At 35.9% G+C, this 25,406-nt stretch overlaps 1 protein-coding gene across 3 annotated transcripts in view; it reads left to right on the top strand.

The window, feature by feature from the left end:
• Positions 1-25,406, top strand: part of MPP7 (MAGUK p55 scaffold protein 7) — a 241,825-nt gene that overhangs the window by 204,978 nt on the left and 11,441 nt on the right. For 2 of the 3 annotated variants that reach the window (XM_088789450.1, XM_088789457.1), the window contains 2 exons: positions 5,139-5,309; positions 17,397-17,477. In XM_088789450.1, coding sequence (XP_088645576.1) covers positions 5,139-5,309; positions 17,397-17,477 — 252 coding nt within the window. The remainder of the gene's footprint in view (positions 1-5,138; positions 5,310-17,396; positions 17,478-25,406) is intronic. The other variant, XM_088789453.1, reaches the window with a different exon arrangement.

Genomic DNA, 25,406 nt, shown 5'->3' with positions numbered 1-25,406 from the left:
TTACTTAAGAAAATATAAAGTTACAGCCTCACCTCACAATCTTGATCTCATGATTACAGCTGAGTGATTCCAGATGGAATAAAAAAAATTAAGTGTAAAGCTATGCAACACATTTTTTTAAACTTAAGAAAATATAGGTGACTGTATATCAGACCTAAGGATAGGAAAGTCATAAAAACAGTGGAAGAAATCACAAAGGAAAGAAATTCACAGATTCAAATACAGGAACATTTAGTTAAAGTTTCTTCAAAAAGGAAAACTGAAACTCTTAAAATGTCTTTGCAACAAATAGAGCAAGGGACTATGACCTTAAAAGATACATGTGTGTATTGTTATTAATATTTAGGAAGACCCTAATCAAAAAGTGATCAAAATGTATCAACCAACAATTTACAGAAAAAATAAGAAATGCAAATGAGTAATAAACGTGAAAAAAGTTCAGCTCCATTAACAGTTAAAAATGAAATGCTATACAATTTTTCACTTGTAAAATCACTAAAGGCTTTAAAGCGATTAGAAGTCCTTTTATGAGAGAATGGTAATATGGGCAATTGTACTTACTGCTGGTGGAAATGTGCACTGTTATTAACTGAGCTGAGAGGCATTTGGGCCAGATCTATCTAGGTTCGAGCAATTTGTCCTAATGAAATCGTCAGTGACATGGACTAAAGGGAATGTGCAGGGATATTTATTGCAGTCTTTTTGAAATAAGGAGCAGATAACAAGCAACGGAAATGTCACTTTCTATAGTGAAAAATAAATTTAACTTTAAACACAGCTGTACAATTAAATGATAAGTTAACACGTCATCGTAAATTATTTCTACTGGAAAATATGAGATACGAAGTGTCTCCTTGTGATTAGGGGCTGACCTGCACCTGCGGTCTTATTCTAAAGTCACTTTCCTATTGTAATAATATTAAGTTGCCATTCCTTTAAAACACACAAATCTCTAGCAGCTGTGGGTAAGCGCCGTGGAAAAAGCCTGTCCATAAAAATGTTGAGCCAATTATAAATTACAAAAATGTGAAATATAAGGAAAATATATTTTGTGTAAAAAAGTCTCATTCTTACTGTTCCTTCTTTTTTTTAAGCCAGCTTTTGCTCAGACTTGGGCACTGAGAATGAAGAGGAATGAAATAGGTTCTAGGTTACTTAGATGGCACGTAATATTTGCTCCTTTCCTGACATAGAATCCACTCTCCTCTAAGCTTAGATGTAACCAAGGTGTGTGGTCACATCACCCATCATGTTATCGAAGTTTGAAAATAAGTCTCTGGACTGCCTTGAAAGGCAAGCCAAGTGTGCTGTCACTTCTGACGACCCGTGCAGGATAGATGCTAGGAACATAAGCTGTTCTGTTTTTTAGTTTGAGAAGTAATCATAAGCAAGTACTCTGGAATTCATAGTTTTTATCATGACCTCTGTTGTGGCTGTTTTATTGGTTGCTCTGACTTGGAATATTTCTTTTCTGTTTTGTTTGTTTGTTTGTTTTTACTCTGTGTTTATATGGATGTTTATATACATATGTATATATGTGTATGTATGCATATGTGTATATATGTATTGTGTGATGTAAATATGGAGCACAAGTGTATGTGGGTCAGGGGAGTAAATGATCATAACTAAGAAAGACAAGAGAAGGATGCCCTTTAAATTTAAATATAGTACCAGAAATAACATACATCCCTAGAAAGAGTCTCTAAAAAAATGATAGTTAATGCACACTAAATCTTTCTGTTGTATGTCTTTAACATGCCGCACTACTTTAAGAGGGTACTTTTAATAGTTAACATATCTAAATCTGGCTTTAATTTTAATATTTGGTCTCTTTTATAAACATTAGCCAGTTAAAAACTTATTAATAAGCCCCTTAATTTATTTTTCCCTTTCTTACTAGACTGTGTGTTGTGGGAACGGAGAGGTATAACATGCTCCTGCCTTCAAGGTTCTTTCAATAAGTTGGACACATAATTAAGTACTATGTAATTTATACCTATTGTGTATAGGTATTTACCACATGCCAGGTATTGGGCCAATGGTTTACAGCAATTATTTAATTCTTAACACTGTGAAGTAGGTACTATGATGATGCTTAATTTAAAGTTGAGGAAATGAGCTTTTGAGAAGTTTTTGAAAAGATGGCAAGTCCCGCAGCTGGAAAGTGAGTGGGGCCAAACCCAGACCTGTCTACCTCCCACTTTGCTTTTTCACGCTGCTCTGATAGTATTGGTGTGATGACCCGACTGCCTTTTCCCCTTTGTTTTGTAAACAAGCATATTGGGCCGAGGCACCTAAGCTCATTACTTGTGGGAATTCCCCTTGCTTGGTAGTCGCCACCTGGTGAATGGATGTGAATGAGGTCAGGAACCGTGTATCATGGTGCACAGGCAAGTACAGTGACAGTGACATCTCTGCTGGCCAGATAGGGAGCAAGGGACATAGCGGCCCCCATGGACTCCGGAGTTCTCCCAGCTCTAAGCCTTGCTATATGCAGTGTTCTGTTCTTTTGTCTGCCTCTTAGAATTTTCTCATAAAAGTACCAAAATGTCCTGCTTTTTTTTTGGTTGAAATTTACATTAAGAAAATGAAACAGGAATGGTAGGATTTTTATTGTTGCCTTTTAACATTCAATTTAGTAAATTTTACCAAGCACCTCTTCTGTGCCGAGCACGTCCAACTAGCATCACCACATCACCCCACCTTTGACATCTCTAGACCCTTGCATTAGAAATCTGATTACCTCTCTCTTTTCTCCATGATTCCTTTATTGTTTATGATGAAAATAAAAACTTAAGTTAATTGTAAAGACCCATTCAGGTTAACACTCTCACTAAAATTCAAGATTGAGTTGTGATTTGTGCATCAGAAGTTTTTCAGGTTTTCACTTTTGGACTTTATTTGCTTTGGAGGAGGCATTTATGTCCTAGTTAGATCCATTCCTGTGCCAAAAGTCTGTAGTAACTTGACAAAAACCCTTGCCCGTGCTAGGAATAACTGAAGAAATTTCTACGTGCTTATCCTATAATTGCTTTCAATGAGACAAGAACTGCGGGAACCTGAAATTAGAACACAATGAAATACCAGAATGGAAAAGTTGGAACAGCTAATGTGTCATTTTTGTGTTAAACCAGAAGCCATTGTATACTGGATTCCAGTGTGGGTCAGCAGTCACAGGTGACTGTTGGGGTGGGGTTGGGATAGGATAACTAATTTCTGCAAATTAGGAAGAGATGATTGTCTGGGAACCACTCTGCTAAAACACGGGGAGGAGTTGTAAGAATCACAGCTACTGCTGGTGTGGTGTTGCAATGACTCTGAGATACAAAGAAGGGACTATTTTTCCATGTTCTTATGAGTCTTCCTACAATCCTAGAAAACAAGAGAAATAAAAAATAATATGCAATGTGTTCTCTGATCTTTGACATAGAAGTTTGAATGCTGTCTGCACACGTGATTTTTGAATTCACACATCTTTTCTTCATCCTAGGACCAAGTTGGCCCATTTCCCCTTTTGCTTCCTTCAGATCTCATAATTTTTTGTAAAATACCAACGTGTTTCATCAGTTACCCTGTTAATTTTTTGCTCTTTATCTTTGATAAGAGGGCTTGAGGGTGATTATCTTCCTTGTTTCAAATCCTTTGTGAATGTTTTCCCTCAAATAATCTGAGTATTTCCTCAAAAATCAGAATGATTCTTGGTGGCCCACAGGAATATATTATCAGATAACCTTTTATCTCACTATTCTTAATATCTTGGTTGGTTTTTATTAAATTGTGAATCTATAAGGTGAGTGATATAACTCCATAGTCATTGATAGTTGTTTTTAATACAGCCTTTATTTTGAATCCTATTAACTTCTTAAACCCAATGATAATAATTATTCTTTTTTCTTTATGTTCCCTAAAATCATGCATTTTAATTATTACATTCTTATGTTTTGTTATAAAATAAATTTATTTTTTAAGAAAGTTTTCTTAAAAATTTAATCAATATTATTTTTAAAGAGACTATTTTATAGATTTAAAATGTACTTGTGTTTTCTTTTGTACTATGGAGCTGATATAGAATATATATAATATTTTAATAAGCAGGCTATTTTCTCTCCCTTAAAGTCTAGATTTTGAGAGATCATAATGGTTGGTTAGGTCAAGAATTGACTGTACATCTTACTGAATTCTTGAATGATGTGTACGATAAATTTCACTGTTCTAGAAAAGAAATAAAACTAGAATGATGCAACAACATGAAGAGCAAGCAGAATGAAACGGGAATTGACCAAGAAAAGGAACGCTTGCAAAATCAGCTTTTTAAGCCCACGTGTTAAATGATAGCAGTGAGCTGGAGAGAACTCTTTTAAGCAGACATGAAATTTATTTAAATACTTTAAAAATTAGTAAAAGATCATATGACCTATTGATAAGTGTACACAATTGAGACTGTGAAACTTATTTCCAAATTTTAGTCGGCTTCAAATCAGAAAAACAGAATTTCCGTAGAAGAAAAAGGACGTGAGGCTCAGTCATGTACTCTATCCCCATGGAGTCTCATAAAAGTTAAAGAACTTGCTTTGAGGGATAGGCTGATTCTATCAGCCTGATCCATGCACAGGCCTTTTTGACACTCTGCTCTCCCTAATTTAGTTTTCTTTCTATTTAGCAATAGATGCTGTCTGCCACAGGTATGTTGTTAGGCTATGCTTAGAGTATGATGTAAAATATTCCAGTATTTATGAAGGAGACAATTCATCATTTATTTTTAAAATGTTAAGTGCTTTTAACTTTTTCTTACCAAATAGGTTCATCAATCAGTCCATGATATATTATCTGACTTGTTTATTTTGCTTTATAACAGTGATTTTACTCATTGACTTCTGAAAAGAACTCTTTATGATTTAGAACCAAATAAAATTTATATCGTTGTAACTATATAATTAAATGGTAGATGATTCTCGTATAAATTGTTTTAATGAAATTGTATAGTTTCTATTTTCGTTTTCTTACTAACTGTACTTATAATGGTATTATGATGAATAAAACCTGACCCAACTTGGAGGGTTTGTTATTTTTGCTTTTGGGCGGTTTATTTTTTTTAGTTCTAATTACTAAAAACAATTTTTTTTTTTTTGTATTTACAGCTGGTTTTAGAAGAAGTTTCCGTCTCAGTAGAAAAGATAAGAAAACAAATAAATCCATGTATGAATGCAAGAAGAGTGATCAGTATGATACAGCTGATGTACCCACATATGAGGAAGTGACACCCTATCGGCGACAAAGTAACGAGAAATACAGACTTGTTGTGTTGGTTGGTAAGTGTTTGCTTTTGTGTGCAATTTTTACGAAATAAGTGAGATAGTAAGGATTTAACCTCAAAGAACATCATGCTTAAAGTTTTCAAGCTAAAAAAATCTCACCACTTGTTCACATAGACCCTGCCCACCCTCACCCTCCTGGGGTCAGGTCAACAGGCTTGTTGCGTCTGCTCTGTTTCCACTGCGCTATCCAGGCATGGCCGCTCATCGGACATGTCATTTCTCTTTCATTTTCCCTCTCCTTAAAATTCTCCAACCATTCCTAAAGTATCCTAGGCTGATTTTTCTGGTCTTTATCCCTCCCTAGTCTATTCTCATTTTTTGGCATCCCACCAGGGCTAATTCTCCCAGCACCAAGGAAAGGCACTGGGTTTCCTCTTACCTGCTCTGTCTTCAGATTTCAGGGACTGCTCCTCAGTAGTTTTTGATAGTACAGACAGCAGCAGTGTCAGCGTTCAAGGGCGGAGCTCTCCCCTTCCCATTGACCTCCAGCCCCTATTCCAGGGCTTCTCAAACTTCCATAGACATTGAGTCACCTAAAGATCTTGTTAACATGCAGTTTCTGATCATCAGAGGTGAGACCAGAGATTCTGCATCTCTAACAAGTTCCCAGATGCTGCTGATGCTCCTTTCCCAGCTTGATTTGGGAGTGCTTTTTGCTTTTCAGCTATTATTATGGTTATAATGCAAATGTAGTGAGATGCCAGGCTGTGCACACCAGGAAAGCCTCCTTGCTCTGTTTGAATGGATTCAGTTGCCATTCAAACTGGCTCCCATTTATTTTGCTGCAGGTGGTAAACTGGCTCCCATTTATTCTGATTTTCTGCTTCTCATATCACACTTGGTTTGTACTTTGGCATCATGTGTTGTAATGATGGCTTTAAAACCTTTGGTTTGTCTTAATCCGCTGTTCCGGGATTGTTCATTGATACCGGGTTTCCCTGAAAATAAGACCTAGCTGGACAATCAGCTCTAATGCATCTTTTGGAGCAAAAATTAATATAAGACCCAGTCTTATTTTACTATAATACAAGACTGGGTCTTATATAAGACTGAGTATAATATTATATAATACCAGGTCTAATATAATATAATAAATAATATAAGACTGCATCTTATATTAATTTTTGCCCCAAAAGACGCATTCGAGCAGATTGTCTGACTAGGTCTTATTTTCGGGGAAACACAGTATTTCAGATTTGGCTTTTCTGTTTTGACTAACTGATTTATTATTTCCAGCCTTTATTCTGAAATTCCTATAAGAAAAATAACTATTTGAAGCTCTTTAGCCCCTAACACTTTATTTCCCTATTTTGGAGCAATTGCTGGTATAATGGAATTTTTATTTTTTCGATCCCGCACTTATCCTCACTGTGGCCTTTTGTGGAGCATGACATTCCATAGTGAATCCAGTGACAGCCAGGGTCCTTGTCTCTAACTCTCCTTCAAAAGTGTTTCCTATAATTTGCTTTCTTCCTTGTGGTCATTCATTGCTCAGAAAACCTTTTTGCTGGTATGTCTGGCACATTTGTAGCATCAGTAGTTTAGAGTTGATTTTCTGGAGAAATCCCCATCTGTTATATCCCTTGAGGCAGGCTAGTGTAGACGTAAGAAGCGGGTCTCTGCGTTCCAATGCTGCTGTGCTCTTCAGCAGCCGTGTGACACCTGCACATTCCAGATTTTCTCCGGGCTTCTGTTTCTTCATCTGAAACATCAGAACAATAAGAGCACCTGCTTTCTAGGTCTGTCTGAGGGTTAAATGAAATGATATTTGCAAAGGCTTAGATCAATTCCTGGCACCATAGTAAGCTTTTAATAGAAAGTAGCTCTTCAATGTTAACTAAAAACACCAACAAGATAAGCATGAAATGTTCAAATATGAATAACCTGCTGCCAATTTTGAACCTCAGTGTTCAAAACACTTGGAAGTTCAGTTAGATTATTTAGCAGTTTACCATCTAAAAGAGGGATTCAAGGAGTAGACTTGAAATTTTGGAAATTCTGGATTGTTCCAGAATTAACTGTTTACTTTTCATGATTGTAAAAGTCAAACACTTAGGAAATCGTTTCTTGGCTCCTCCAGCAAGGATAGGAAGATGGAAAGAGTATAAGCATCGTGGTCTTCCTGAAGCCTAATAAGTTTTTCCCCAGTGTTTTCAAAGCCATTGGGAATAATGGTGTTTGCCTTGAAACTTGGTAGATAAATATTGTTAAGGAAGTACACGGTAGTATTTTCTCTCTCTTATCACAATATTGCATGGGGTTTTTTTGGATCTTAGTATTTAAGAAATTAACACCCACCAAGTTGTTAACATGGAAAAATATGACAGTGGAAGACTTTGAGCTTGATCAGAAGCATTTCATTTTTGTCTTCATTTTGTCAGGGTGCTATTCCAAAGCCGTGTGGCAGCCACTAAACATCTTCGTGACAGCTTCTGTTCTATCTCCTCCTGCATTTAAAAGCATTTTCCAAAAAGTATGTTAAGACGAAATGCCAGGCATTTAGTACATTTTTTACATGTTTTATCTTTAGTGAAATCTGACTTTTTAAAAAGTAAAGTGATAAAGCCAACAATCTATTGTGTTTGCAGGGGAGGGAGCTGGGAGAAAGCTTTGGTGCTAAAAAACTATAAAACACTTTTTATAACATAAGCCAATAGAAGAGCAAAAATTCATCTTGTGGGTAGTCAGACAGTTTGTGACTTGTTCTGTCTGTTAATGAGGCAGAAGAGGAAACTCATAATAAATCGTTTTGTGTATTTCACATCTGTAGCTTAGCACTAAGTACTGGTCTGCTCTTCTTTGTGCTGAGTCTTATATGCTGCCTAAGGACTGCTTTGCAGAAATGTTTTGAATAGGCATTTATAACACTGTCATCATTTTCCTGTAAACCTGGCAGAATAAAATATCTCCCACATAAAGCAGAGAGAAAAGGAACTCAAAACTAAATGTAAATGTTACTATGTTTGTTAGAAATCCCATAGCTTTTGTTGAACTTTGAGTGAAGGCTTGTAGGAATTAGTCTGCTCTAAAGGGTTTTATATAGACCCTGTAACCCCCAAAGTCATCGAATTTATGAGTGTGTGATGGATTTTAAATTATAAACCTTGCATATGAGAGGTAAATATGATCTTTACTGGAATCACAGTTGGCTTTTCTTTATGCCATTGGTTCATCTTAAATATTTATACTCCAACTTAATTTCTGGGCGTAAATTACAATTATGTTTATCCAGCTAATTTTTATGGAGTACCAGCTGCGCCAGGCAGTGTCCTCAGCACCTGGGTTTGTCACTGAGCAACACAAACACTCTTGCCCTTGTGGTGTTTACATTCTAATGGGAGGAGACAGACAAAATCATACTCCTAATAAATTAGCGATAAAGTCACGTATATGGTTGTTTGGCCAAGATAAATGCTGGAGAAGAAAATTAAAGCAGAGACGCATCGGGGAATCAGGAGTCTGAGATTTTGAATCAGGAGATCATGGTACCTCATGGAAAAGGTCACATTTTTAAACAGACTCTAAAGTAAGGAAGTTATCCATGCCCTCTTCTACTTAGCTAAGGAAGGCAGGCATGGTTTTATTTTTGTCTTTTAATTTCATTGCACTTTTGTCATAGCCCTGAGCTAGAGGTGAGGCAGTACTTTGTCAGTCTGTATAAGTATGGTATAAGTAGCTGCTTTGGAAAAATGATACTCTTGGTCAAGCTTCCCAGTCTGTCTGTCTGTGTCTCTCTCTCTCTCTCTCTCTCTCTCTCTCTCTCTCTCTCTCTCTCTCTCTCTCTCTCTCTCTCCCTCTCTCTCTCTCTCTCTCTCTCTCTCTCCATGAGTATTCAAATGACATTTCACTAATACCGTTTTTCTTCCATTATGAATGCAATAGAAGAAAGAAAATCCAAACCTCTATCAGGGCTTGTTTTTAAGTTGCTACATTTTCTATATAGCTTGATTCCAAGGGAACTTTAAATTTAGTTTTATAAACAGATTTGTCACTCTCCAATCCCAAAATCCAGCCACCTACTAATGTGATCATTATAAGACTGTAAGTCAAATATAATCACATGGTTGTTTTTATTTTATGCCTAATGCGACAAAAATAGTAGTGTTGCAATATGATAAGTAGACTTTTTTTTACAACACATGGCTGATCTGAGGGATACCTAGAGATTTCATTTGATTTGTCTTGCAGTAAATCAAATGAGTGTGTTTTTTCAGGTAACAAAAGCAGTTCAGATATTTATTGCCGACTCCTATAATTCTGATATTTTTCTCTGGATGGTAAGAGTAACAAGTCTGGCCGATACCATAAAAATGTCTGGGGGGAAATGTGAAAGAATTTTCATGTTAAGCAGTGCAGGTATACTGGAGGTAAACACATGGTAAAAGCTGCACCCATGTCAGTAGCTTTCCACGTAATATGCCTTTTTTATGTTTGTGCCAGAATGTACAAAGATCAATGGCAACAATGAGTAACAGTAGTTGGTTAGAGCAACAGAATTCTCTCTAATATATAATTTAATATTGGACATAAGCCCGAATAAAAAAGGATTTTATCATTAGTGCACTATGGCTGTTACATAAATATCTAGTGTGTTAAAACTAATTTGGTTAATTTCCATCTACCTGTATCTCTCTTTCTTTCTGGGAAGTTGCTTTCTTAACAGATTATTAGCACTATAATCTTTAGCATGATTACTGTCCTTTCATGTGCAAGGTGCCATCTGTCTATATTTACATTATTAAATACAATATGATGTTCATCAGCCTTAAGAAAAACTACAACTAAATTCTAAGCCTGACATTTACAACTAAAAATTACTTTATGCTCATTTTTTGTAGACTACAGGAGTGTCGTTTTAAAAAATAAACCACATTTTATACCACATTTCATTGATTTCAATAACATTAGTTTCAAAATAGTAATACATTATTGTTCTAGTATGTAGTCATTCACTCAGGATCTGCCCTTAACACACAAATAAGTAGATGGCTGAGGCTCCAAAGTACAGTGCCGTAGAGCATGGCCACAAACTTTTTTTAAATGTAAGGACATCATACTGATATTTTAAAGCATTGTGTGTCTAAATGCCCTTATATAAATGAATGCTATGAGTCTGCATATGGATTTTGAAAAAAATCTTTCTCCTTAAGATAAAAATAAAGGCATTTTTGCATTTAGTGAATGTGAATATTTTCTTAAATGTAAACTTTTAACTAGAAACTTTACTAGCATCATTTTATTGACTCCCTAAATGGACTATATTTCTTTGGCTGAAATGAATGAACCTTTATATAAAATCACACATAACACAGTTGCCTGCTTTCAGGAAGGAGTTACTAATTAAATACACAAAAGTAATTAAAAATAATATGCCTACTTAATTATCGAACTGACATATTTTTTTTTTTAAATAAGAACTTCAACTAATGGGGATTGATACATGTGGCTTTATTCTTTCTTCCCAGAATTTGGATACAAAGTGATTTTGTAAATTCTTATGAAATAAAAAAAAACATATGTAACAGATAAATACTTAGATTTCTGGTTTGCTTTCAAAGCTAGTAAGCACATCAACTTTAGTTCACTGCCTGAATTCCAAATTAAGGATCTCCAAAATGACTTTTTTAAATGTGTTTTTGGCACCTATTGTAAGTAAATCATCATTGTATTTGATTTTCCTTAGTCCTGAATCAAGAATCCTAATAGGCATGCCCAGTTTGTGTTGCCCAGGCCTGGTATGCACACCATCTTTGTGAAGCTTAGTTTATACTGCTCAGAGGTTCTGCACAGAATGAGTTTTGAGATTATCAGATTTGACTTCTGCCACTTTTTGTAGCCAGAATGTCTTCCTCTTCCACAAGCACAGGTAGCTATCACTGTCTAAAGTATAGGACAGCTTGGAACCAGCTGAGAGACTCCGTGACCTTACGGATCACAGCCATAAACAGCAGAGCAACTGGCTACCTGGGTTCGTGTTTTATTGGCATTCTTTTGATCAGATAATAGGTAGACTGCAAAGAATGTAGACTTTTGAGTCAGACAGACAGGCTTTGAATACCAGTTAAGCTGCGCTCCAGATGTGCGACCTTAAAGAAGTGACTTAACCTTTGATGGGCTCTTTCTCATCTGTAAAATGAGAATAATAATACCTTTTTTGCAGGGATGTTTTGAGGATTAGTAATGGTGTGTGTAACCGTGTGATACATGACTGCCATGTAACCATGTGACACACATGACGTCATTGTGTCATCATCATCATCATCATTATTCCAAAGCCTGTTGTCTGTGATTTAAATCTGCTATTTAGATGATCTTCTCTGCTTCTCGTTAGTATTAACAAGCACAACTGAAAACAAACTATAGAATAATTTATATACTTATTGTGGTAAATTTTTACATATTGAAGGGGAAATGAATCTGTCCCATTGCAGAGGCATACAAGTGAACCTAACTCAGTTTGCATCCTAAATTGTCTGCAGTGTGACAGATTTTGTATTCTAATTACAAAGCAGCCAGCTAAAAACATTGTGAACGAACATAGGCCTAAACATAGAAGGAGACAAAACAGGAATGTGGATCTAAGTTGTGGTTTTAAGGACAAGATCTAACGAGAAGAAACTCGAGAACTTCTCCAGTGTAGATGGCAGAATCAAACCAATGGCCTGTGAGGGAAAATGCTGTTTGTAGGCCCACCGGGCAATTTTGGCGTAAGAATGATTGAAATTGTATTCTTATTCTGACCTTTTTGTGACGATACTGCTATCTTTGAAGACGATGACCTCAAATCTAACCTGGGGAAAAATTTTCAAGTAAAACATTTGCTACTGAACATTCTTGGCATACTTCAGGAGTGTGCAGTGAAGCGAGCTCGCTACAAAGAGTTAGATTATACAAGGGCTAAATTGAATGTGGTCAGAATTTGAGAACATCACATTAGAGATGGCATACTTTTCCCCACTACTTCAAACACACCTAGTTGTTCCTCCAGAGTTAAAGCAAACCATTGTTTTTTTGGTGTGGGTAGTAGAAGAAATAAAGAAAAGAAAAATGCTAGACTCTCACTCAGAAAAGTATCTCACACTCCTGGAAGCACTCCAGAGCTGAGACCTACTGAATAAACAGTCAATTCACATCGCTCCGTTTAGTCCTAGTTGTCGTGTGTGTGTGTGTGTGTGTGTGTGTGTGTATTTATGTGTGTGTCTGTATGTGTGGAGCAGAATGGAGCATGGTAGGCCAGGACCTATTGTTTAAGTTTTAGTGTTTTGTTTTGTTTGCTTCTATTTCTTTGAGCATATACAGAGGGTGCCAAAAAAATGTATACACATTTTAGGAATGGGAAAAACTGTATTAAAATTGTAATACTCAACATATACCGGTAACAACAGATGAATACAAGTCATGTGTATACATCTTTTTGGCACCCAGGTATAATTGGATTGGCGTCATCTGCACAGAGAATGCAGCTCCATTGTAATACCCCTCGTTTTTCTTGTCTGTTTTCTATTTATTTTAAAGAGGGAGGTTAGCACTTTAAATATTTTTCGTACCTTCAGAGTAGATAAAATATATAAGCCCCAAGTGATGCCTGGCATTTTGTAGACAGTCACTGAACACTTACCCCTTTCCTGCTCTCCCTCGGAGATCTTATCTCTTCTTGCAGTCTCAAGATGTACCTTGATGTGACTACATTTATTAGGGCACCCTAGCCCTGGCCCCTCTATGACACCGCAGTCCGTCTGAGTTTAGGTAGATAGATTTCCTTCCCTGAAACTCACTCTTCCAGAGCTGGCTTCATCACCCTCCCCTCCGCGTCTCTGTATCTTAAGATCAAGAGAGCTACATTCATGAGTTTGTTTGTTTGTTCATTTCTTTCTTTTTGTTTTATATTCCACATGAATGAAATCATATGGTTCTTGTCCTTTTCCGTCTGACTTATTTCACTAAGCATAATACTCTCAAGATGATGTATTATAGAATTGTACACTCGAGACTTATATGATGTTATTAACCAATGTCACCCCAGCAAACTTAATACATAAAATTTAAAAAGAAGAAAAAGATGATAAAATATGGGGTGGCGGGGAGGAAAGAGCCAGTTCAAATGTGAGCTCCGCCCACTTCTCTCAGTGACCTTGAGCAGTTACGGAACCATTGTATCCAGGCATTCTAGGTGCAAATGCTTTTTACCTTTAACTCCCACCCCTTTGGTTCATTCAACCAATAGTTTAACTCCATAAAGCATACTTGCTGAGTATAATTTAAATCAATTAAACAAAATGATGAATGCCTACAATTCGCCAGCTAGGGAAACAGTTGGTGAACAAGTGGGTGACACCTGTCTTCACAGAGCTCACTGTCTGTGAGAGAACAGCCAAGTAAACCATTACAATACAGTGTGATTAGTCCTTTGACATGGAAGTCCAGAGAACACATGAACTTAGTACCTAACCCAAATTTAAAGTATCAGGGAAGATTCCCTAAGGGCTATCCAAGCTGAATCCTAAACAACAAGCAAGAATTAGCGTGTGAAGAAAGGACAGGCGTGTTCTTTTAAAAACAAACAGCATGTGATGAGGCCCCAGCACAAAAGAGAACCTGCTGCACATTTCAGGAAGCAGCAGAAATCTCATGTAGCTGCAGTGCAAAGGAGGGAGTGGCAAGAGTGGAGATTAGAGATATAAATGTAGCTCATAATATGCAATCTATATAAACCTGTCACCAAAAGAATTTCTGTTTGATTCTGTGGGCAGTGGAGGAAGAATGAGAGATGCTGGTGAGCAATGACGGAAGCTCAAACCAGGATGGTGGAGGCAGGAGTGAGCAGTGGCTGTAAGACAGGTTAAGGGACTTCGGGAGGAGTTTGTTGTTGTTATTGTTCTTATTGTTTTATGGTAGGAGAGAATTTATTGATTTTCAGTGCTGATGGGAAGGAGCTAGAAGCCGGAGAGGTAAAGATTCAGGAAGAGAGATCTTTGAGAGAAGGCGTTAAGCATGTATAACTGGAGAGAAGGATAGAGAATGGCCTAGATGGGTCTAGATGCATAAGTTATAGAAAGGACCTTGAAGACATTGCACTCGTTGGTTTCTGTGTCCTCTGAAGTAGTGGAGGTCTTCTACTGAACTTGAGGTGGTGATGGTAATACTACAAATTTCATTCATTCAGCAGATTTTTGAGGGCTTACGTACTTGATGGAGATGGTAAATGACATAATGATTGCTGCCCTCACAGCACCTCTGTCTGGTGGGAGAAGACAGGCCCCTAAGCAGCGTTATCCAATTGTTGGGTTGGGATTTTTAAGTATTATGAGGGAGATGTAAAAGATGCTCTGATAACATAAAAATGAGAAGCATGGGTGACAGCGTCAGGAGAGACTTTCTTGAGGAAGAGCTGTTTCTGTTTGAGCTGAGCTCTGAAGGGCGCATTGGAATTACCTGGGGCTTCAGGTGAAAGGGACAGCAGCTGGAGCATATGCTCCGAGGCAGGAGGACAGGGCAAGGATCAGATCATGCAGAGCTTGTGAAGATTTTCATCTCTTTCAGAAGAGCCACTGGAAACTACATTTCCAAGAATGTTAAGCAAGAGAGTGACAGGATCAGAAGAGCTTCTTTTTTTTCTTTTTCTTTTTTTTTTTTTTAAATTAGTTTCAGGTGTACAAAACAATGTAATAGACATTTACACCCCTCACAAAGTGATAAACCCATCCCCCAATCTGCTACCCCTCTGACATCGTATATCGCTGTTACAATTCCATTGACTATATTCCCTATGCTGTACTTCACATCCTGTGACCATATATATATATATATATATATATATATATATATATATATATATATATATGTATGTATGTATGTATGTATGTAAAATTATACTTGACATTCAGTATTATTCAGCTTCAGGTGTACAGCGCAGTGGTCAGCCATCTACACCATCCAGGAAGTGGTCTCCCTAATAAGACAAGTATCAGACGGAGAAAGACAAATACCAGATGACCTCACTTCTATGTGGAATCTAAAGAATAGAATAAATGAGCAAACTAATCAGAAACAGTCTCAGAGATATAGAGGAAAAACTGTGGGTTGCTAGATGGGAGGGGAGTGGGGAAGAAGGAGAAAGTGAGGGCATAAGAAAGCATAAATTGGTAACCACAAGATTGCCACAGGGATACAAAAGACAGTTTGGGGAATATAATCAATAATATTGTAAAGATTTTGTAGGGTATCCGATAGACACTTGTCTTATTAGGCAGAAGAGCTTCTTAAAAAGACCTCTCTGGCTGCTGGGTGACGATGGATTAAAGTGGCTGATGAGCAGCTGTGGGGCAGCCATTAGGAGGAGGCTGTTACAAGAGAGGAGGCCAAAGCAGTGGTATCTTGGACTAGTGTGGCAGCAGTGGCAATGGAGAATCATAGATCTGAAGGACATTTAGGGGTAAAATTAACAGCCTTTGGCAATTGTTTGATTATAGGGGGTATGATAGAGAAGTAACAAGGAGGCTCCCAGGTGTGACTAGAGAAGAGAATGGAAGATTGAAATTACCAATATGGGGTTCTAAGAGGTATAATTGATAAGGAAAACATAGAATAGTTGCTGGAGAGCATGAAGGCATGGCATTACAACACCATGGTTGAATGGGTTTCCTGCACTCAGTAGCCCAGGTGTGGATGTGGAGAGGGGCCATTGCTTTGAGCTTAGACTGAAGGTTTCCTTGGCAACTGTAATGAAAGGACAATGCCTAAGAAATTTGAGGATATTCGCAAAGGAGTAGAAAATAGAAAACATGATGGCCCATGGAAGTAAAGACATGATAGCCTTTTAGATAAAAGGAAAGCAATGAAAGCACAGAGGTCCTTGTGATAATAGATGTGGGAAGAATAACTGAACGATCTAAAAGGATCAGAGATTGAAGTCATTTTGGGAAAGTGGAATTTAATATTTGGTAGTAAAATAGCTCCTACTGATGGCAGAGTCCAGGTTTGCTCAATAAGCAGTCGACGTGAAGTAGAGAAAGGTCAGTAGGGATCAGGGATCAGAGAAGTAAGAGGCTAGCATTTTGAGGGGTGTTCACATGGGTGTTGAGGTTACCCAAGATGATGGTAGGATTGAGGTACAGAGAATGACAAGAGCCAAGTGCTGTAGTCTTAGTGTAGTGGGTCTTGACAGGGGCAGTACTGCCCACTGAGGAGCATTATGGACATTTGTGAGGGTAGTGCTTTTTGTTTCTTTTTTTTTTTTCTAATGTAAAAAAGGGATGTATATTTGACATTTCTACAGAACAAAACTCTGACCTACATCCCGCAGGACTTTCAAATGTTGTGCTAGACATTCAGCGGCTGAATTGATGACTCTACATACAGTGGGGTTTCACTGTACGTTGCACAACACCATCACTAAATGGACCCTCATGGCCACTTGGGGCTTGTGCCTTTCTAACTTTTGATTGGACTCATGTTTGAAGCTGCTCTTTGTTTTTGGCGCCAGTCTCTTAATCATTTCTCAACCTGGTCACTTTCTTTGAAAATAGAGTTCATATATCATCTTTGATCCTCCACAGAGTTTAGTATATGCCTTGTTCATTATAGATGTTAATTGATTTAAATATGTAAGGTCTATGCAAATTTTCAAATGTTTAGGGACCAACTGAAAATACACAGTGCAGGAGAGGATCTTGACAAATGTAAATGCAGCTGATGATTTTTTAAATTTAAAATGCATCATTAGATTTGCATCTAAAATAAAATTAAGGTTCAAAGATTTTCTTGTATTAAGAGCTAATAACATTTAAAATTCAAATTATCACTATCCAGACCATGCAATTCCATTTTTCTTAGGTGCACATATTTTTTAGGCTGTTCTGGATATTATAATCTTTTTAGTGGAAAGGTGGGGATTAAAATTTGAAAAGTGAATAAACAACAGAAGAATTAGCTTCTTATGTACAACTCAATTAGAGGTAATTTCTTTACTTGGGACGCATGTAAAGTTTGATGCATGTTCTCATTCTGTCCTATGGATTCATGTCGATTATAGAAATGTTTATGTTTTGTTTAGTAATGAATTTATATTATCCTGTTTTTTAGGTCCTGTAGGAGTAGGTTTGAATGAACTGAAACGAAAGCTGCTGATCAGTGACACACAACACTATGGTGTGACTGTGCCCCGTAAGTTCGATGCTGTTACAACTGCACTAATAATGACTGCTCAACCCTTACATAGCACGTATGGTGCCAGCCATTGTTCTAAGCATTCACCATCTAGACCTCAACAGCTCTAGGAAACATGTAGTGGCATTATCCATATTTGACACAGGAGGGAACTGAGGCACACAAGTTAAGGGATTTGTCCCAGATTATACAGATCATTGGCCGGATATTTGTTAATCACAGCTTTCCTACTTTCAATTTTTATGGTGAATTTTAATACACATATGACATCAAATTATTATTTATAAATTTTCTTCTAAATAGAAGTCTAACTATTCTATTTCCTAAAATAAGTGCTAATGTTTTCCAGAGCTTTTTCCCAGCTTTAAGATTAGAAGGACCAAACCACAGAGAGCTGAAGGAGGCTTTTATAATATAAACCTTCTTAATTACTTTTTATATGTAGTAATTGGCAGATAGTGTTAAATGGGCCTTTCATGACCATGTAATCCAAATTTGGTGGGCTTCTTTTCAGTACACAGAATTAGATCTATTTTTATAAAAGTGCTTTTCACAGGCATTCTTACAAATAAAATGTGATTCTGGAAGCATTTTGATCTCCAGAATAAATGCCATTTGACTACTTAATATGTTGATGTTAGAAAGTCGTCTAAAAGACTAAATTGCAATGTTGGCTTTTTCAAGTGGTTTTAGTACTGTTTTTTTATTATTATTATTATTATTTTTAAAAAGCAGTTTGTATATTGCCTTTAGCAATGTTCTCTAGTTTTGGAAGAGTTCAACTTTATTTTAAAATTATAGTTTTCTATTACCTCAAGTTACTCCTTGTTACTACATTTTTCCAAATTATTGTTTGTAATCATTTTCAGCTATAAGTTATAGGACTGACAGTTTCCACCAACAGAGATGAAAGTAAAGGAAAATGTGGAAATTTGGAATTATATAGTTTCTTTGATTTTTTTTTTTTTTACTTTAATTATTCACTTCTCTTACAAAAGCTGAGTTGCAATATACAGGTAATTAGAAAATTTTACAAAACATACCCTTAGTTAAGCTTACAGGTGAGCAATTACAAAAGAGGATGGAAAAACAGACTACAAAGGAAAATAATGACTTTATTAATTTCCTACTGTGTATTCACCTCTTTTATTTGTCTTAATTTATATATTTCATGCTCCCCAAAACAGTAAAGATGGGTAATATCTCCATTTCACAGAAAAGAAAATGGGCTAGGAAGGATACTTTGACTTACCCAGAGTACCATACGCAGTAATTTCACTTGATTTTTTTTTTTTTTATTTGACCCCCTTTACCCTCTTCTAGCATCCCTCTTTCCCCCTTATCCTCTCGGAACCACTAAACTGTTGTCTATGTCTGTGAGTTTTTGTTTTATTGTTTGTCTTGTTCAGTTGTTGCTTTCAGTTTTATGTCCCACATATAAGTGAAGTCATATGGTTCTTGGCTTTTTCTGTGTGATTTACTTTGCTTAACATAATAATCTCAAGATCCATCCATGTTGTCGCAAATGGCAGTATTTCATCTTTTCTTATGGCAGAATAATACTCCATTGTGTGTAGATAGCACAATTTGAAACCAGGTTTTATGATACCGCTTTTTATGTTCTGCCTCCTGTGAAACACTATGCAGTCCTTTCAAACTGTGGATTCCTCTTTATTGTAGCCCAGTTAGTAGGAAACACTGATGTCTTTTGAAGATGAGAAATATCAGTAAGGTTGTCTGTCCAACATAACTCCCTCTGATAGTTTTGGACCTTAGGCAAAGCACTTTTGCCTCAGTTTATCCAACTATTAAAGTCATATTTGCTTCTAAAGTTGTTATAAAAATTGACAACATCCAGAAAGGTTCTGGGGCTAAGACTCTCCAAACAAATCCCCGAAGTAGTAATTTTCAACTCTGATTCACTTTTAAACAGTTAATGTCAAAAGATCCCCTTGTAGCAGTGTTTTCCAGACTTGCCTGATAATAAGAATTTCTTGGGGGTTCTTGTGAAAAGATTCTAAGCCCTTTCCAGAGAGATTCTCCTTCAGGAAATCTGATAGAATGTCTGAAAATCTGTATTTACAGCAAGCATCCCAGGTGATTCACACATATTTGGAATATCACATATTTGGAATATCATAATAGCACACATATTTGGAAAATACAGCTACAGTACCAACTCAGGATGATTTAATTAAAGAAGAATATATTTTAAGAGCAATTTTGGAATTTTAGATTGTTTTGCTTTGTAAAATACCTTAGGTAGAGTCTTGATTATTTGGAGAAAAAGTATTGCTTTGATTATACCACCAGTATTCTGTTTGATGTTTAACTCTATAATTTTCCTTTCCAAAACATGTACCGAATATCCACCAGAATGGGTAAATTGAAAAAGATGTGGATCGATGGAACTCACACACATTGCTGGTGGAAATGTAAATTAATTCAACCCTTTTGGAAACCTAAATGGCATTATCCACTAAAGCTGAGCAAACACATATGTTAGGACTCAGCAGTTCCATCCTAGTACATACCCAACACAAATGCATATGACATGTACTTGGTTACTCTTAGAAACATTATTCATAAGAGCTCAAAACTGGAAACTCCCCAAATGCCCATCAGTAGTAGATTGCCTAGCTAAATGATGGTATGTTCACACCATCATTTAGAATGAACAATCTGCTCCTACACATGGAATATGCATGAATCTCACTAACATCATGTGGAACAACAGGAGGGAGGCACAGAAGAGAATTGCAGTATGACTCCATTTTTACAACTACAATAAAAGCAGTGCTACTATATGCTGTGAGAAATCTTGAAGGGGTGGATGGGAAGAGTGATGATGGGGTGCTGGCAATTTTCTGCTTGTTAGAGTTCTGGTTACATGGGCGTATTCGATCAGTCGAAAAATTCATCAAGTTTACACGACTTTTGTGTCTGTATCATACTTCAGGTTTTTAAATGTTAAATAGAAATACTTGGTAGTTTCGTTAATTGTAGTTTGCTGACGTTGATTTTCTGCTCTTGACATGGGAGATTACAATCTTCCTCCCTTGGAGGAAGCTGAGTGATGGTTACATGGGACATCTCTACTATTTTTGCAATTTCTTGTGAATCTATAGTTATTATTGATTATTACAAAAAACTATTTAAAGGGATGCTTAAATCAGGTAAATGCTGTTTCTCCTCTTCTAAATGGCTGAAGAAATTATATGACCTACTAAAATTATCCATAAAGCCATAATAAACATTCAAAGCTGCTTTTAAAGAAAGTAGTAGCCGAAGCTTGTTTGCTTCTCTGTGGGAAATTTCATCCTTGATAAGTTGCATCAATATTGTTTTAAGGCTAGAGGTTATCATCAGCAAATCTAAAAGACCATTAATATAACCAGTCTTTCAAAAGTGCATCTCAGTAAATTAAAATAAAGTAGTTAACAACAAGTATTGCAGTAGGTACTAAATACTTGATGGATTCCAAGGTCTTGATAGTCTGGATTTGGCACTCTCAGTCACCCACACCTGTTTATCACTTTCTGTGGTTTATCATTTTCTGTAGCATGTATCACAGTTAAGTGTTTTCATAGGTTTCAGAGTACTCATGTTCTAGAACACTTCTTTGTCCATAGGATACCTTAGTTGAGATTTCTAAAACATATATATTGTAAACTAGGGTACCAGTTTTAAAAAAATTGTTTTCTTTGCTCATGGTGGGAGTTATTCTGGGATTGTCTTGGGAGCAGGGGAAGAGTGTGGAGTTTGACTCTTATTTGTTTGGTGTTCATATTAAGCTATAACACAGTGGGTGACCAGTGAGCTATGGTGAAGCAGGGGACTGCACGGTGGTTACTGTTCCCGTGTTTCCCTTCAAATTCCCATCTCCCAAGGACTTTCAATCCCTTATTCAGGACTCCTCACTGTTAATGTATTGGTGAGATTCCTAGGATACCTCATTGCAATCAGAGACTAAAATTCTTCATCAGCAAAATTACATCAGACCGGGATAACTCCGGTTGATCATAATAAGCAAACTATTTGGTTGTAGGTATGTCACCTTGTACATGTGTTAGGCAGTGCCATAAATGTCTCGGTCACTCGATGTGGTTCAGAATATTTTTAACCTTCCCAGTGGACTCCATGTGTCAGGGCAGTGATCATGAAACGGTGTGTTCTAGATTTTCAAAGTGTTCTCCCATTAAAATTGAGTAGAGGCAACCTTTTCTCAGTTCATGAGAAACAAATGAAGGCACGTAACATTCTCAGTTTTAGTTTTTAACAGTACATTTTTCTTAAGCCCACTGTTTGCTAAAGGAACACCAGCAAACAACAACAAAATTGATTAAGTACTAAATAATATTCACCCTAAATTTTAAATCAGGTCATCATACTAATTTTAATATATTTCTTAATTTTTGGATGAATATTGTGTTATGTACACTTAATGGAGCCTATTTTTCTGCTGTGAAAGTCATTCATAGCTTTTATGATAGAATTAAGTTTATCAGTACTTCATGCTGTTCCGGAAAAGGGTGTGACATTCCATAAAGAATAGCCCGACTTTGATGCTCCACTAGCAGAAAGATGGAAAACTGTTTCAGGAGATCTGAGTGTTGTGTTAAAATATGCTAGCTAACTAAATGGAAGGCAATGAAAATTTTGGATAGAATTGGCTTTTACAAATCCATTACTTTTTATATTAGATTACTTTATTTTCCCACTTCCAACATTTTTCCTTTTATACATAATTGAGATATAATTAAGAAATAAACTACACATTTTAAAATGTAAAAGTAGATCAGTTTTAACATATACACGCATGTGAAATCACCACCCCAATCAACATAAGGAACATTTCCATCTCCTCAAAAAATTTCCCTGTGCCCTTTGTAACCCATCCTTCCACCCACGTCCCCAGGCAACCATCTATCTGCATTCTGTCACTATTAGTTTATCACAGATTATTTTGAATCATCTTGCATTTTATATAAATAGAATTATGCAGTATGTTGCTCCCTCCATTCCCCACCCTTTTTTTGGGTCTGGCTTATTTCACTCCGCATGACGAGTTTGGGATTCACCCATGTTGTTTCATAGATCAATAATTCATCCCTTTTCATTGCTGTGTAGTATTCCATTGCATGGCAATAACCACAATTTGTTTATTCATCCGTTCACCTGTTGTTGGCTACTTGGGGATTTTCTCCCATTTTGGCTATTACAAATAAACCTACTATGAGGTTTGTATTCAAGTCTTTTGATGGACGTACGTTTTTGTTTCTCTAGGGAAACACGGAAGTAGAATGGCTGGGTCATATGGTACATATATGTTTAATTTTTAAAGAAACTACCAAACTGTTTTCCAACATGGTTATACCATTTGACAACCGACTAGCAGTGTATGTAAGACACAGTTCTACACATCAGTGTCAACACTTTGGTGTCCTTTTTCTGATAAATATTTTACAAATATTTTCTTCCAGTCTGTGGCCTGCCTTTTCATTTTCTTAATAGTCTCTTTCAAAAAGCAAAAAGTTTTAATTTTGACAAAGTCCCACTTACCAATTTGTTTTCTGTTTTGTGCTTTTTGTTTTTAATCTAAAAATCCTTTAGTATCTCCAGATCACAAAGACATTCTCCTGTTTTTTTTCTAGAAGTTTTATAGTTTTAGGTTTTACATCTGATCTATATCAAGTCCTTGTTTGTGTTCTTTAGCAGACTTGCCTTATTCCTGTTCTCAGGGGAAAACAATTCAGCCTTTTAGCATTAAGTATGATGTTGGTTCATTGATGCCCTTGATTTGTTTGAGAGAATTCCCTATGATTCCTAGTTTGGCGAGATTTTTTTTTTTTTAATCATGAATGGGTGTTAAATTTTTGTAAAACATTTTTTCTGTGTACATTGAAATGATCAGGTGCTATCCTCCATTTTGTTAATATGGTGAATTTCACTGATTTTCAAATGTTAAGCCAACCTTTCGTTCCTGAGGTAACCTCTACTTGGTCATGATCTACTGTGTTTGAAAATATATATATTATTGAATTTGACTTCTAATATTTTTGTTGAAGATTTTCACATCTAAATTTATGACGGATATTGATCTGTAATCTTCTTTTCTAATGTCTTTGTTAGATTTTGCTGTCTTTGTTAGAGTTGTACTAATATCATAAAATGAATTAAATTGTAATGTTTATGTAAGATTAGTGTTATTTCATCCTTGAATGGTTGATAGACCTTATCAGTCATCTAGGCCTGGAATTCATTTTGTGGGGAAAGGTTTTAAAAAATAAATTAGATTTATTTGATACAGGGCTATTCAGATTTTTTGTTTCTTGTTTCAATTTTGGTTCATTGTGTCTCTCAAGAAATGTGTCCATTTCATCTAAATTGTTATCTATGTTGGCAAAGGTGGTCCATAATACTCTCTTATCACTTTTAATATCCATAGGATCTGTGGTAATAACTACTTTTTCATTTTTTATATTGATGATTTTTGTTCTCTTTTTCTTGACCAGTTTAACTAGATTTTTAAATTTTGTTGTTTGTATTTTTTTGTATTTCTTTTTTTCCTTTCTATTTTGTTAATTTCCATTTATTAGTTTCTCATACTTGCTTTGGATTTACTTTGGTCTTCTCTTTCTAGTGATTTTTAAGATGAACTTTCAATCAATGATTTTAGATCTTCTTTTCCAATATTAATATAAATATTTACAGCTCTAATTTTCCAGCTAAGCACTACATTATCCCATAATTTTGATAGGTTGTATTTTCCTTGTCATTTACTTCACAATATTTTCTCACTTCCTTTTCTAAAAAAATTTTATTTATTTATTAAATGTATTGGGGTAACACTGTTAGTAAAATTATATGGGTTTCAAGTGTACATTTCTATAATACATCATCTATATATCACATTATGTGCTCATTACCCAGAGTCAGTTTTCCTTCCATCATCATATATTTGACCCTTTTCCCCTCTTCTACCAACCCCCGCCCCTCTTACCCGCCAGTAACCACTAAAATGTTGTCTGTGTCTATGAGTTTTTGTTTCTTTGTTTGTTTGTCTGTTCCTTTGTTGCTCTCATTTTTATATCCCACAATGAGTGAAGTTGTATGGTTCATGACTTTTTCTGTCTGACTTATTTCGCTTAGCTTGGTAATCTCAACATCCATCCATGTTGTTGCAAATAGCAGTATATCATCTTTTCTTATGGCCAAGTAATATTCCATGTCTCACTTCCTTTTTTATTTTATCTTTGAAGCATCAATTACTTAGAAGTAAATTATTTAATTTTCAAATATTTGAAGTTTTCCTAGATATCTTTCTGTTATTGGTTTTTAATTATTTTGTGGTTATAGAATATACTCTTTGTGATGTGGATTCTTTTAAATTTATTGAGTCTTTTTATGGTCCAGCATATGATCTATCTTACTGTTTATAAATGCACCATGCATACTTGAAAACAATGTTCTGAAAACAGTGTTCTGAAGTTTTTGAATGTGATGTTATACAGATATTAATTAGCCCCGGGAGGTTGGTGGTGGTGTTCAGACCACCTGTATCTTACTGACATTTTGTATAATTCTGTCAGTTGTTGAGAGAGAAGCAGTAAAATCTCCTATTCTGATTTTGAAAATGTCTGTTTCTCCATATAACTCAGCCAAATTTTGCTTCATGTTCTTGAAGCTTTGTTATGTGCACACAAATTTATAATTGTTATCAATTTCCCTTTTATCATTATGAAATGTTCTTCTTTATCTTTGGTAATACTCTTTGTCTTGAAGTCTCTTTTATCTGATAATAAAGTAGCCTCTTGAGCTTTCTTACGCTTTCTATTTACATTGTACAACAGGTCCTTCAATAACATTGTTTTGTTCAACATCATTTAGTTATAACATTGATGAGATGCTTTAGAAATTTAACTC

This window comes from Rhinolophus sinicus, chromosome 1 (genome assembly GCF_057876585.1).
Source record: "Rhinolophus sinicus isolate RSI-liver-muscle chromosome 1, RSI-T2T, whole genome shotgun sequence".
NCBI lineage: Eukaryota > Metazoa > Chordata > Mammalia > Chiroptera > Rhinolophidae > Rhinolophus > Rhinolophus sinicus.
This window is presented reverse-complemented; position numbering and strand designations above follow the sequence as displayed.